This window comes from Lepidochelys kempii, chromosome 15, assembly GCF_965140285.1.
Source record: "Lepidochelys kempii isolate rLepKem1 chromosome 15, rLepKem1.hap1, whole genome shotgun sequence".
NCBI classification, from domain to species: domain Eukaryota; kingdom Metazoa; phylum Chordata; order Testudines; family Cheloniidae; genus Lepidochelys; species Lepidochelys kempii.
The window spans coordinates 13,229,249-13,242,548 of record NC_136394.1 but is presented as its reverse complement, the minus strand read 5'-3'; the positions used below and the strand labels follow the sequence as shown (position 1 = coordinate 13,242,548).

Sequence of the window (13,300 nt, the reverse complement as noted above, 5' to 3'; positions counted from 1 at the left end):
ACTTCCGGGTTAGCCTGTGGCGGATCGTCGTCAGCGGCGGAGGGAACCGCGGCGGCTGGGGTTGGTGGCGGCGGCGGCGGCGGCGGCAGCGGCAAGGGCGGGGATGGACGTGTCTGGGCAGGAGACCGATTGGCGCAGCACGAACTTCCGGCAGAAGCTGGTCAGCCAGATGTGAGTACGGGGCCCCGTGGGGACGCGGGGGCGGAGCAGCCTAGGCCGCAAACGCGCCCTGCTTCGGCTGCCCGCTGCCCGGGCAGGGAGACTGGCTGGCCGGCCACCCGTGACACTCCCCGCCCTGCAGCCGGAGCGTGCGGGGCCCGCTCCCCGCAGTCGCCTGTCTCTGGCGCTGGCAGGCCGCCGCGATGTCTCTCTCTCTCTCTCTCTCCCTCCCTCTCTCCTGCCGTGTTGCACCGCCCCCGTCCTGGTCGGCAGCCGCTTCCTGTGGGGGTGGCCGCAGGGGCGGCCTGCCTCCTTGCTGCCCGCTGGCAGCCTCTAGGGGTGGCGCGCCCCCGCTACCCCACCACTCTCTCTCCCCGCCAGCCCGGTGTGTCTCTGGAGCTGGCTTCCCTGCCCCCGCCTCAGTTATCCGGAGCCAGCCGACCACGCCGCTGCTCTTCTCCCCTGCCAGCGGTCTGTCCGGGGAGGGCGTAGTTCCCCCCACTTCCTTTCCCCACATCGGAGGAGGCTGGTCACGCTGCTTTTTCCCCTGAGCTCCTTTCCAGCCTCTTCTGTGGGCTCTGCTGATCATCCCGTGCGGCTTCCTGACCAACTGGGTAGCCTCTGGGGTTTCAGAACAATGTTAAATAAACCGCAGGCTGTGTGGGCCCTACGCTCTGCTCTGCTGTTTATGGGATGCAAATAATGTCAAACAGGCTTAACGTTTCTTTCAAGATGGTTAGATGTTTCACAATTTAACCACCTGGCCTCATTCCTGTAACCCTTGTTCCCGATCCTATTTTATTTGTTTTGGTCTTCATGGAGGTTCATGTCTGAATTTAGGTTATAAACTATTCAGGGCACGGAGTGGCTTTCTTTGTGCCTGTGAAGTGCCTCGCATGCTTTTTGGGTGCTCAGAGCTAATATGTTACACTTTTAGTTTGTTCTGTGAAGTCACTTGTCTTACACAAAGACAATCCGCAGGGGCAAGGAAACTTGGAGCTAATGCTCAAACTCTTTTTTTCTGTCCGTGCATGTCAATCTATAGCAGTCTTCTGTCAGTGGTATTTAAAAAATGGATGCTGATGAATATGTTCAAGAGAAACTTAAAATAACAGATTAAGTAAATGTATTAGTCTTGGCAAACAAAATCTTAATTAAAAATAAAATAGTTGTATAACAAGGAATGCCACTTAAACATTTAAAATTCTGGAAATTGGAAAATGGATAGTAATAAAAATACCCTCTAAGTTCATAGGCTAGTTTTGTGTTATCATTCTAAGCACTGACAGTTTTCCTCAGGTCCAAAACCTTTTGTGTTCTGCAAGTGATAGTGTTTCCCCTGAACTACATAACACATCTCAGACATAAAAGTAGCCATATATATTATTTTAATTTAAAAAAAATGCTTTTGCTGCTATTGGTAAATCATTATTATAGTGCTTTTATTGAGATTGGGTTCATGTGTCACATCTGAAATTACAGTTTGGCAGTTTGATCTTGTTGCAGTTAGAATAAAATAAGACTTGCCACAACCAGGGGTTATAATAGCCAGAGGTATGCTCGGTGTAATATATAGCAGCAGGGTTGGGAGTTGTTGCCTAGGAATGTTTTGAGGTCTGATCACGCATTGGTTCCTCTTCCTGTGCTTCCGTTTTCACCTTCAGTGACTCATAAGTAACTGAAATGTAAAGGAAATAATTAAAATAATTACTATGTAGATTTCCTTTGGAAAATGTTCTGTAACCATAGAAAGTGTTTAACAAGATCTTGCAAAATAGTCCTGAAAACTCACTAGTCCATGCACAAATCTTCTCGTTCACCTTTACAAGATGATGAAAATTAATGTTACTTGCCATTAACAAATATTCACACTATTAAGAATCATTTAAAATAAATTAAACTTGTATGAAAATATTCAAGTGACCCATCTTTAGACAGAGTCTCTAACCTAACTCTTGGATATGGTATAGCTGCGTAGGTGGTAAATGAGGCAGCTTCTGTTACTGCGACTCAAACATGGATTCACTCTATCAGTCTGATTTTAGGCATTTGCTGGAGATAGCCATGAAATGGTGGTATGGGCACAAGCAAAGCATCCATGCTAGTCTTGTTTCAATTATAAATAGCCTTGGATACTAGTGGCCACTAGGCTTTGCTGACTTTTCTGCAAAGCTTTTGGGAATGGATGTGAAGATGTTTCAGTATGTTTGTTCTTTGGAGAGCTCCAAAGGGTAGTAAGAGATGCTTATTCTTCCCTGCAGGGGGTTGTCTTGTGCAGGGTTCCATCTTATTTATGTGCATGTTTCAACTGGTAGGGGCAGTAGGGTTGTCAATGATGGATGACGCTTAGACCTTATGATTCTTTTTTATTAAACCTGGATTCTAGGTTCTTGTGATCTCCAACTGTTTGAGACAACTGGGGAAGTATATGGTAGAGAATGGCTTAGGCTCATTCTGATGGAAGCTGTGCTCTTAGGTACATGAAAATGTTAGAGGAGTGAGTGGGGGCTGAGAATGTCTTCTGTTTGAGGTGTGTATCCCACACTTGTCAGTGTGATTCAGTCTTTAGATTACTGTTGATCCATTGCTGTTCCTGGTCGTCAGCCGAGAATACCATGATGTGTCATTTTCCATCTATGGCTGCTCAGGAGGCTGAGACAGTTTCTCTGGTGTGTTTCTTGGTACTTGGATCCATGCCCTTGTAACAAGATTATTGCAGTGTGCTCAATTTGGGACAACCCTTGAAACCTTCAAAGCTTCACATAGGGCAGAATTGAATGGGATGAATGTGAACAGAATAGATAAGGGCTCTGCACAGGTGCCCTGTTTGGTTTAATTATATTCACTATTTCTACACTGTAAATACCTAGTTAGAAAGATGCCTGGTACTCATGGATTGCCTCTTGCTCTGTGTCTTCTCATAGGAGTTCTAATTCGTGGGATCCATTCTCACTGTAGATTCCTATCAGACTTCTATGGCCAGCGACAGGGTGTTCCCAGTAGAGAACTCACATCACTAGGCCCTTTACCCTTCAACAGTTTGCTCCAGTCTCGGGGTACTTAACAAAACTTATTTGCTTGCACTTTGTATTGGTCATTAATAATAGCAGCAGGTGATGCTATGGTGGTTGCTAGTAAAGAGTTGTTGAAAGTATATGTTTTATTGATTTAAGGTGCTTATTTTAGTATTATCACATAATATTTTTAAAAGTGCAGATATACAAAAATAATCTTAAATTGTTTACAGAGGGAAGGAAAAGTACTGATCCTTAAACTGTCAGCTGCAAAAACAAACTTATCAATGGGAGCCAGGTAATTGAAAAAGGTAAAATTGTCAGTAGGGAACAAAAAGCAGTAATATTTGCCTGTTAATTCACTAGGGCTTTACCAGTTACACTTACAGGGTGCTCATACCCAAAGGTATCTTTGGGTATATTATATGTTATAGTACATCTAAAATATCTGTTAAGAAAACATTAAGGTTGCAAAATCAAACACTCCAAAGTTAAGAAATGTCAGAATTAAGGGTGACTGTACAACTGGCAGCTAGATTCCACTCTCAGCACATTAAGTGCACCATAGTCCAGGCAGATGCTCCAACAAATGATGTAGATGAAGAGGACAAAGAGAGAGTCTATGCAGAATTGAACAACGTAATGAAAGAAATACCAAACCACAATCTTGTCTTGGTTATGGGAGATTTTAATGCCCAGATCAGAAATGACTGTTTCCTAACCTCTTCTTTCATCGGCCCACATACAACTGGAACAGTGACAGACAATGGCACAAGACTTCTTGTTTTTGGCACAAAATTCAATCTTAGCATCTGCAATTCTTTCTTCCAACATAAAAATGTACACAAAAAGACATGGATTTCACTAGATGACCTTACATAAAATGAGATCGACTATATCTGTGTAAGTCAGAGGTGGAAAACATCTGTGTCAGACACAAGTATTCAGAGGAGCCCATATAGGGAGCGATCACTACTTGCTGAAAGCAAACATCAAATTGAAGTTTAAAGTTCTCAAAAAGAAAGAAGACTCTGATTATTCAATACACAGAATTGTGTATTGAATACACAATACAATATTGCAGGATACGAAAAGAGTACCAGATAGAGGTCAAATACTGGTTTGAGGCCCTTAAAGATCTTGAAGAAAACGAAGTGGAAAAATACTGGAATCTTTCCAAAATAGCTATGCTAGAAGCAGCTGAAAAGATAATTGGTAGAAAGACAGGAAGCAATAAAGATCAGTGGAAGAAGAAACATGGAAAATTATAGACAAAAGAAAAAAACAAAAGGTTCTAGTGCTACAACATGCGACTGAAGAAACAAAACAAATCTACAGAACCTTGACAAAGCAGTAAAGAAACAATGCAAAAAAGATAAGCGGAATTGGATAGAAAATAAGACTAGTGAAGCTGAAGAAGCAGGGGAAAGAAACGATACAAGAACAGTCTACACGATCCTGAAACAGTTAACAGGATATGGATCAAAATTCACAAGTGTCCCAATGAAAGGGAAATCAGGAGAAATTTTGAAAAAAACAGGAGGAACAAGAAAATAAATGGGTGAAACACTTCAAAGAAGTGCTAAACCAACCAGAACCAATTGCAAGAATTTAACAATGATAAATAAACCATTAGACCTAGATATAGACGTATCTGATGTAAAAATCGAAGAAGTAAAAAGAAGCTGAAAAACAACAAGGCACCTGGATTGCACGACATTCATCCTGAGATGCTTAAATATGGAGGCAAAGATGTGGAATCAGTCATCTGTTCTCTGTGCAACAAAATATGGATGCAGGAGAATGTGCCGGAAGAATGGACCCTTGGTATCATCATCAAGTTACCAAAGAAAGGTGATCTAAACAATTGTTCAAATTGGAGGGGAGTATCTGTCACAGGAAAAGTATTAGCAGCAGTCCTCCTGAACAGAATGAAAGGAAAGATGAATACCATCCGACGTGAGCAACAATTTGGATTTAGACAAGGGAGATTGTGTACAGATGCTATTTTCACCCTGAAATGGATTATTGAGAACACAATTGAATTTCAAGGCAGTCTTACCATCACTTTTGTGGATTTTCAAAAGGCATTTGATAGTGTAAACAGAGAAACAATGTGGAAAATTGTGGAACAATATGGAATTCCAATAAAATTAATCAATATTATGAAGGCATTCTGTGTCAACTCAAAATGCTGCATTAAAATGGAAAAGGGGTTGAGTAAGCCATTCAGCATCAAGACAGGTGTAAGGCAGGGGTGCGTTCTGTCTCCTTTTTTTGTTTATGCTAGTCATCAACTATGGATTAAAACAATGCGACAGTGATACATATGGCCAAAAATGGAACAATTCAAGGCTATTTGGTCTAGACTTTGCAGATGACATAGCTCTTATTAATGAAGATGTCAACAGACTACAAAAATACAAAAACCAAGTGAAAAATAATGGAAAAGAAAGATTTAAGATACAATGCAAAGAAATGTAGAGTCATGTTAATGGGGACTACAGAGGCAGAAATCAAAACTGAAGAAGAGAAACTGGAGAAGGTGGACAATTTTATGTATCTTGGAAGTGCCATCAGCCAAGATGGTGCTTGTTCCGAGACAATAACAATTGGGAAGGCAAACATCTGGCAACTCAAAAACATCTCCCTCAAGACAAAACTGAATGTGTACAAAGCAATTGTTGTTGCCATCACAACGTATAGTGGTGAGACATGGCAACTTACCAAGATAGATAAGCAAAAGCTGGATGCATTTCATCACAGATGTTTGAGAAGAATATTGGGAATAACGTATAGAGATAGGAAGACGAATGAAGAAGTCAGAAAAATTACTAGACGAGGCACCCTCTCCCAAATCTATAAAAGAAGACATCAGTGGCTGGGACATGTGCTGAGAATGGAAAAAGAACGCTTACCAAATGCTGCCCTTGAATGAAAGCCAGAAAATGCAAGAAGAAAGACAGTGAATAACATGGAAACGAACAGTTCTGAACGACATCAAGCACCTCAACATGAAATGGGAAGATTTGGAGAGAAGGGCCGTTGACAGGCAAGGATGGCAGTTGTGGGTAGCCCAATGTGCAGCAAAGTATGGGATGGACTCAGGTCTAAGTAAGGTACAACCTTAATCTGGCCCCTTTGTGCATTATGATACAGACTTTATCCTCTGTCATTCAGCGAACTGGTTAGATGGTGGTCATTGAACAGGTAGGCTATTCAATATTTCTTTTTATCATCATTCATCCCGTGCATGATTTTCACACACTATCCAAACCCAGCTCTGAATACAGAATTAGTGCTGTCATTGTAGTATCTTAAATTCATTAGTGTTTGTAAAGAATTATCTTTACAACATCTATGTGAGGTGACTTCATCTTATCTCCATTTTAAAGTGTCAGCTAAATTTTGGTGTCAACTTTGAGAGCCAAGAGTCTGATTTTTCAAAGTAGTACTTTATATATTCAGAGCGGAGCTCTCATTGACCTCAGTTGCAGTTGTGAGTCCTCCGTACTTCTGCAAATCAGATCCCTGGTGTCTCAAGATGACTACCTAAAAAATGAACAGACTGTGGCCACCTGTGAACACCTTGGTTTGTGACTTGCAGAGTATCATGTATGAACTCTCTGGCAGAGGCAGGGATAGAATCTAATTCTTCGGGGTAGTATTCAGCTGCCTGACCCATGAGATCATCTTTTCTCTAATGCAGTGTCTCATTCACTACATATCTTCCACTTTCTCAGCAAATGAGTCAAGGGTCCTACAAATAAACAACTCATTTTCTACACAACCTTGATTTAATCCCTGAGTACTGTCCCACCTGTGCACTGAATGAAGCAGGGGTCCTATGGAAAAAATAGTGATTGTGAGAGATGGCAATTTCCCTGACAAATAGTATTAAATTAAGCTAAATCTTACTGAATCAAGTTTAAGTATCTTAGGAGTTCCTTGTATTAAAAATGCAAATATTAATGTATTAGTGTGGGCTTGTATGAAATGTCTCTGGAGGAAGACCTGAGTAAGGTAAACCAGGGAAAGTATTAGCAGCTTCACAGGACTATTTAACACAATGTGCCAGACAAGACTGAACTTTTAAAGTTAAGTGGGTTTTCCACTAAATCTCTAGGGAGAGGATATGCAAATGTACCCCATCCAGTTATGTAAGAATGTAGCCATTAGAAGCTTTGCCCTGAGGAGGAGACTTTTGTTTGCTGATCATCTGATATGTGAGGACAAGATCAGAGGCCCAAACTGTATAAAGGAGTGACTCACAGATTCATGGGGGTATTTGTTCTGAGCTAACAGCTGTTGTCAACTTGTAACCACAGGAAAACACACTTGGTGGGGTTTTACTCCTGCCAGAGCCCTTGCTGGAGTTGGGGTAATCTACGATAAGCTTATTAGCGTACATGTAGGCTCTTTTATTGTTTTAATATTTTCTCTGTAATGCTTTCACCTTAAGAATAAATGTGCTTGCTTTGGAAAACCTGTGTTGGACCTTAAATTGTGAGCAGTTACACAATTATGCCTCTGAGGAAAAAAACAAAGCAGGCCTGCTTGGGCAGTCTGACTTACTGTGGGGAACTGTGTAGCTTGGAAATATCTGGATCAGAAGGAATGAGGCACAGGTCTCTGTCCAAGCAAGGTGATGGCTGGGGAGCCAGAAGCCAGTGGGTGCCATTGGTGGATTACAGAAGGAACACAGGTGCAGATGCCCTGAACTGTGGCAGTGATTATGTAATTAGACTGTGTCATAATGTATACACACGAGGGTTGAATTACAGTTACATGCATGTGAGAATCAAAGACTAATTAGAGGGAGCTGGTCAAGCTTTTAGGTGTGTTGTGTTTAAATTATTTCAATATAGTGTAGTAAATTTAAGCCTCAATATAGGTTGTCGTCATTTCAAATTTAATTTTAAAATGAAATTTAAAAATCTATTAACAAAAAAACAAAACAGGTTTATCCACCTTGATCACAGCATGGTTCTCCCTTCCCACAAAGAGGAAAGTACCAGCTTTGGGGACACAGGTTAAGCAGCTGAGTGAGAGGATGCAGGAACAGTGCAGTGATCATAATAGTGACGATGTTTTTGAAAGGGAGGGATAGAGTTGAGGCAGTGCAAAAGAGGAAGGATTGTTCACTAGCTAGCATTTGGATCCTGGGAGACCTGGGTTCACTTCCCTGCTCCATGACAGACTTCCTGTGTGACCTAGGGCAAGTTACTTTGTAGTTCTGTCTTAATTCCCCATCTGCAAAAATGGGGCTAATATAGCATGCCCTATCTCACAGGGGTGTTATGAGGATAAATACATTAAATATCATGAGGTGCACTGATACTAGAGTGGTAGGGGCTATAGATGTATCATTGATGGATGTGGAAGTTTTGGGGGGAGAGACTGAAGTTCCCCAACAGCACCCACTGAATAGCTCCACTCTTCCCTGCACAATCCCAACACCTGTCACTGCTGCAACCTGCATATTCTCCCTTCCACTGTTCAGACATCTGTATCATTGCTCCAATGCCACCAACATGTTCTCTGTCATGCCATTGCATCAATGCCGCATGCTTTCCTTTGAGTCCTCCCACGCCAGCTCCATTCTCCTCTTAGTGATTCCATGCCCCTGGTAAGCTTGGAAGGACCATGGGGAGGTGCAAATGTGGTGGGGCTGTGAGCCAGATTGTGTCCTGTACCAGTTGGAGGGAAGAAGGGACAGGAGAGTGGAGATGCTGGGCGTGGTCTACACTTAAAATATATGTCAACAGCTACAGAGCTCAGGGGTGTGAAAAATCTACACTGAGTGCTGTATTTAGCTGTGCGTAACTAACTCCCAGTGTAGATGTAGTTAGGTCGACAAAAGAATGCTTCCATCAACCTAGCTACTGTCTCTTGGGAACATGCAGTTCTTATAGCAGTGGTTCTCAAACTCTGGGTCAAGACCCCAAAGTGAGTCGCTGGGGTCTGGAGCTGAAGATGTAGCCTGAGCTCTGCTGCTTGGGGCTTGGGCTCTGGCCACCCCCACCCAGGGTCATGTAGTAATTTTAGATGGCCGAAGGAGGTTGTAGTGCAATGAAGTTCGACGTCTGCTGTCATACGGCAATAGAAAAACCTCTTTGGTCACTATAGGCTGTATCTATCCTACAGGGCCATCTTTGCATAGCTACAGTCTCCGGAGTGTAGAAAAGGCCAAGATCTAGGCTTAGATTATGGGGAAGGGGCTCTGTGTGCAACTAGGAGGTTCAAAATGGTGTAAACTAGCTCATTCATCTCAATGCTATGTTCTTGTTCAGCTGAGAACACCCCAAGGAGATGAATACAATATGAAAAAATGGCTCTGAGATGTGTGGACTTCTCCATTCTTGTCAGTGTGTGTTTTCCTCCTTCTCCTCAGTGCCAGTGCTTGTGAACCTATGATATGCAGGTGGCATGCCTGTTCTGAGCTCCCAACCCAAAGGGCCCTCAGATACTGGCTCACAAAGGAGTGGGATAAGGGGAAGGGGCATGGCCCCCATATCCTGCTCATGGGAGACAGGGGCTCAGGCCTCCCAGAGGAGCAGCCCCCCCAACCCAGCTAACATGGGGAATAAGGAGAGGGGCTCAGACACTCCCCTACATCAGATCCTGTTTCACATGATAGTGGGGGGCAGGGACAGTGGTGTGGGGCTCCCCAGATTCCAGCACGCACAAAGGAGAGGAGAATGCAGGGTTGATGGGGGAGCCCCCACTCCCTCTACCACTCATCCCCAGGTCCTCCCTCCCAGAGTCCAACCCTTCTCACCCCCCCATCCTCTCCTGCCCTTGAACTCCCTTCCCTTTCTAAAGCCCCCTAATCCCTCCCTCCACACCTTCCTTACTCCCACACATTCACATTTCCCCTCACTGCTTCAACCATCCATATTCCTCATAAGTGTATGAAAAAAAATTAGAATCTAAAAATGTTATCAGGAGCTCATGTTAGGGTGTTGTGTATGAGGAACACCCTGACTTTAAACAAACTGAGGTCCATTGTTCAGGAAACATGACTGTATTATCCTAACTCTTTGATCTTCCTTAGAGTGAATCAAAGCTAATAGATTAATCATTGCTGGTGCTGTGCTATAATAAATTGGGGCCTTATCTTACTGAAGAGGCATGGAGAGGTTCAGGCCTTAGCATGTTTGGTATTGTGCTCAGGTCTAGCCGCTTTCACTTGCTGAAAAGACCCCATCCTAAACAACCCTTACATTTAGTAATGGAATAAATGAGAATTCCATACCAATCTATGGATAGGATCCTCTGAGAAATTGGAGCTGTTTAAAATATAGAGGAACCTGGCAAGAAACAGATGCTGGCCAGCCTGAGAGAAGTTGGAGAGGAACAAAGTCAGGCCTGGTCTACATTACAGAGTTAAGTTGGCATAAGGCAGCTTACCTTGACCTAACTCTGTAAGCGTCTACATTAAAATGTTGCCCACTATCTAAGTCTGTTGCCCACTACATTGACTTAATAACTCCACCTCCATGAGAGGCGTAGTGCTTAAGACGCAGTGTTCGTGTAGACATTGTATTACTCACATCGCCTGTTGGCTATCAGCCCCCCTCCCCCCATGGGGCTTACAGTCAGAGGAGGGTTGCCCCTGCCGCTCGGGGGCTCACTGCCAGAGCATGCTGCCCCTATTTCTGTGGTTATGAATCCAGAGCAGGTGAGGCTTGCACCACTTCCGTTTTTTACAAAAAAGCTTAACCACCCAGCCCATCAATAATGTACTGAATTTATAAAGCTTCAAGTATATACAATATTTATATTCCAGTAACGTTCAAAGTGCGTGCTCAGGATTGGCTGCTATTGACTGGGTGTTGTATAAACCTCATGTGAATACATGGGCCCTGCTTCAAAGGGTTAGTAATCAAAGGAGGCAGGTGATGTCGGAAAGGTGGAAAGAGGGGAACAATCAATGTCCCAAGTTAGTGTCTTTAAATGGCACTGGGCTAAAAGTAGCATGGAAGCCTCATGGCAACCTCCATAGCATGGAAGATGTTTATTTTGGGCCTCTGACAGGAGAAGATGGTCTCCTATGCACCTTGAAATGGAATCAGTTGCTGAATCTCATACCATCTCTGTCTGATGGGAGGTATTTCTTAGTTTCTTCCTTTCTAGCAAGGAGGTAAATGTCTAATTAGAGGAGGAGACTCCTATTGATGTGCTGGCTACCTGGCTATCTGCTATTGACGTTAATCAGATTGTGCATGTAAATCAGTGGAATTGGTTTCCTTTATGTTTTATGTATGCATGTATTTGTCAGTTATTCATTGGTGAAAAGTTGCCATCCATCTGTTCCCTAGGTAGGGAACGGGGTTTCAGCTGCCCTCTGTTAATGTCCTTCGTGAGTTCTGTGTCTTGTTTTGCAGTGATGAGGCCATGAGGAAGGCCGGTGTAGCCCACAATAAATCCAGCAAAGATATGGAGAATCATGTTTTTATGAAGGCCAAAACTCGGGTAAGGCACTTCCATGTATTTCCAATTGTGTGTGTCTTGGTCTGTTGTGAGTAGATGCATTTGGAAACCTGGTGTATCTAGTTGTCTAGCAACATCTGGCCAGGACACCTGCATAAACTATGTTAAATTTATACAGGAGCATTTAATGATGAGGGGGGAGCCAAAGTGCTTTGCACACTCCACAAAAAACAATGTGAAGTGAAATGTTTGGCAAAGACAATATGGTAAATTCCTATTATCACAAAAGATACAACAGGCCCTCCAGTGACCGTGAAGAACACAGGAGTGAGGTTTATAAGGTCTCATCAACCAACATGCAATTAACTGCATGGAACTCGCTTTATCTACAGCTTAGCTTGACTTGTGCTTAATTACATAGAATCATAGAATATCAGGGTTGGAAGGGACCTCAGGAGGTCATCTAGTCCAACCCCCTGCTCAAAGCAGGACCAATCCCCAATTTTTGCCCCAGATCCCTAAATGGCCCCCTCAAGGATTGAACTCACAACCCTGGGTTTAGCAGGCCAATGGTCAAACCACTGAGCTATCCCTCCCCCCATGGTTCAGGAGTGTGGATTTTTCACACCCCAAGCAATGTAGCTGGATTGACTTCACTTTTGAGTGTAGATCTGACTTAAGTAAAGGCGCTGGGTTGATCTATGCTGAAAACTTTTATTTGCATAGCTACAGCTTTCGAATGTGAAAAATTCATCCCACTGAGAGACATAGCTATGCCAACCTAACCCCTGGTGTAGACAGCACTACCGCTTCTCGAGGAGGTAAATTAATTACAGCAATGGGCATGGGCAGTGCGTCTAATAGGCAGGGGAAGGCTGTGCCTACCCAAACAGCCCCACATGGCCCTGCCCACACTCTGTACAGAGGCCCCCTCCTGCTGCTGGTTGGCCCCAGCCCAGGCAGGCTGCTCCTTTCCCGGGAAGGGAAGCCTGCTGGGACTATGGTGGCTGGAATTTGAGGTAGCTGTGGCTACCCGCTGCTGGGGGGGCCCCAGCACTGGGGCCATGCCATCCAGCACTCCAGGGCTGGAGGGGACAGGGGTCCGCGCGCCGCCTACCAATCTGGGGGGGGGGCTGCTTTCTGCCCACCCACCCAATGCTCTGGGGGGGCTGGGAGGGGCTGTGTGCCGCCTGCCTGGTGCTCTGGGGGGCCACCCGCCCGGTGCTCAGTTGGCTGGGGGAAAGGGGTCGTGCGCAGCTCACCCACCTGGTGCTCTGGGGTTGGGGGGCATAGGGGGGTTGGTAGCTGCAGGAGAGGGGGGATTTGGGTTGGGGAGAGGGTCCTCAGCTGGAAGGGGTGAGCCAGGCCAGGGGCTGGCCTCCCTGAGCCTGTGGTTCACCCACCACCCATGGCAATGGGAGAACCCCTCCTGTTGCTGTAGTCAGTGTCTACACTTAAAATGCCACAGTGGCACAGCTGCAGTTGTGCAACTATAGCACTTCAGGTGCAGACATAGCCTTTCTTGGTCTATAAACACATATAGGGTACTACTGGTATGTAGCTGTACTGGCAGTTGTCTACCTCTTCTACCCAGCATTTGCTGTTTCTGCTTCTGTCCTGCACAGTTAAGCACAATGACCTTTTCTTTAGAAAATACCCCGCCCATTTCAGTTCCTGAGCACATCATGAAC

At 44.3% G+C, this 13,300-nt stretch overlaps 2 protein-coding genes across 9 annotated transcripts in view; one reads left to right on the top strand and one right to left on the bottom strand.

Moving 5' to 3' along the window:
• Nucleotides 1-12: 12 nt before the first annotated feature.
• MED15 (mediator complex subunit 15) overlaps nt 13-13,300 on the top strand; it is a 41,728-nt gene continuing 28,440 nt past the window's right edge. For 6 of the 8 annotated variants that reach the window (XR_012155002.2, XM_073312345.2, XM_073312350.2 and 3 more), the window contains exons 1-2: nt 13-171; nt 11,564-11,651. Coding sequence is in view for 5 of the 8 variants with exons in the window: in XM_073312345.2 (XP_073168446.2) it covers nt 104-171; nt 11,564-11,651 (156 nt within the window). In the remaining 3 variants the exon portion in view is untranslated. Of the gene's footprint in view, nt 172-11,562; nt 11,652-12,335; nt 12,431-13,300 lie in introns of those variants that run through there. The other 2 variants (XM_073312348.2, XM_073312347.2) reach the window with 1 other exon arrangement.
• CCDC74B (coiled-coil domain containing 74B) overlaps nt 1,625-13,300 on the bottom strand; it is a 53,556-nt gene continuing 41,880 nt past the window's right edge. The window contains exon 9 of the mRNA XM_078848925.1: nt 1,625-1,837. Within this exon, the coding sequence (XP_078705051.1) occupies nt 1,828-1,837 (10 nt within the window). The 3' untranslated portion in view covers nt 1,625-1,827. The remainder of the gene's footprint in view (nt 1,838-13,300) is intronic.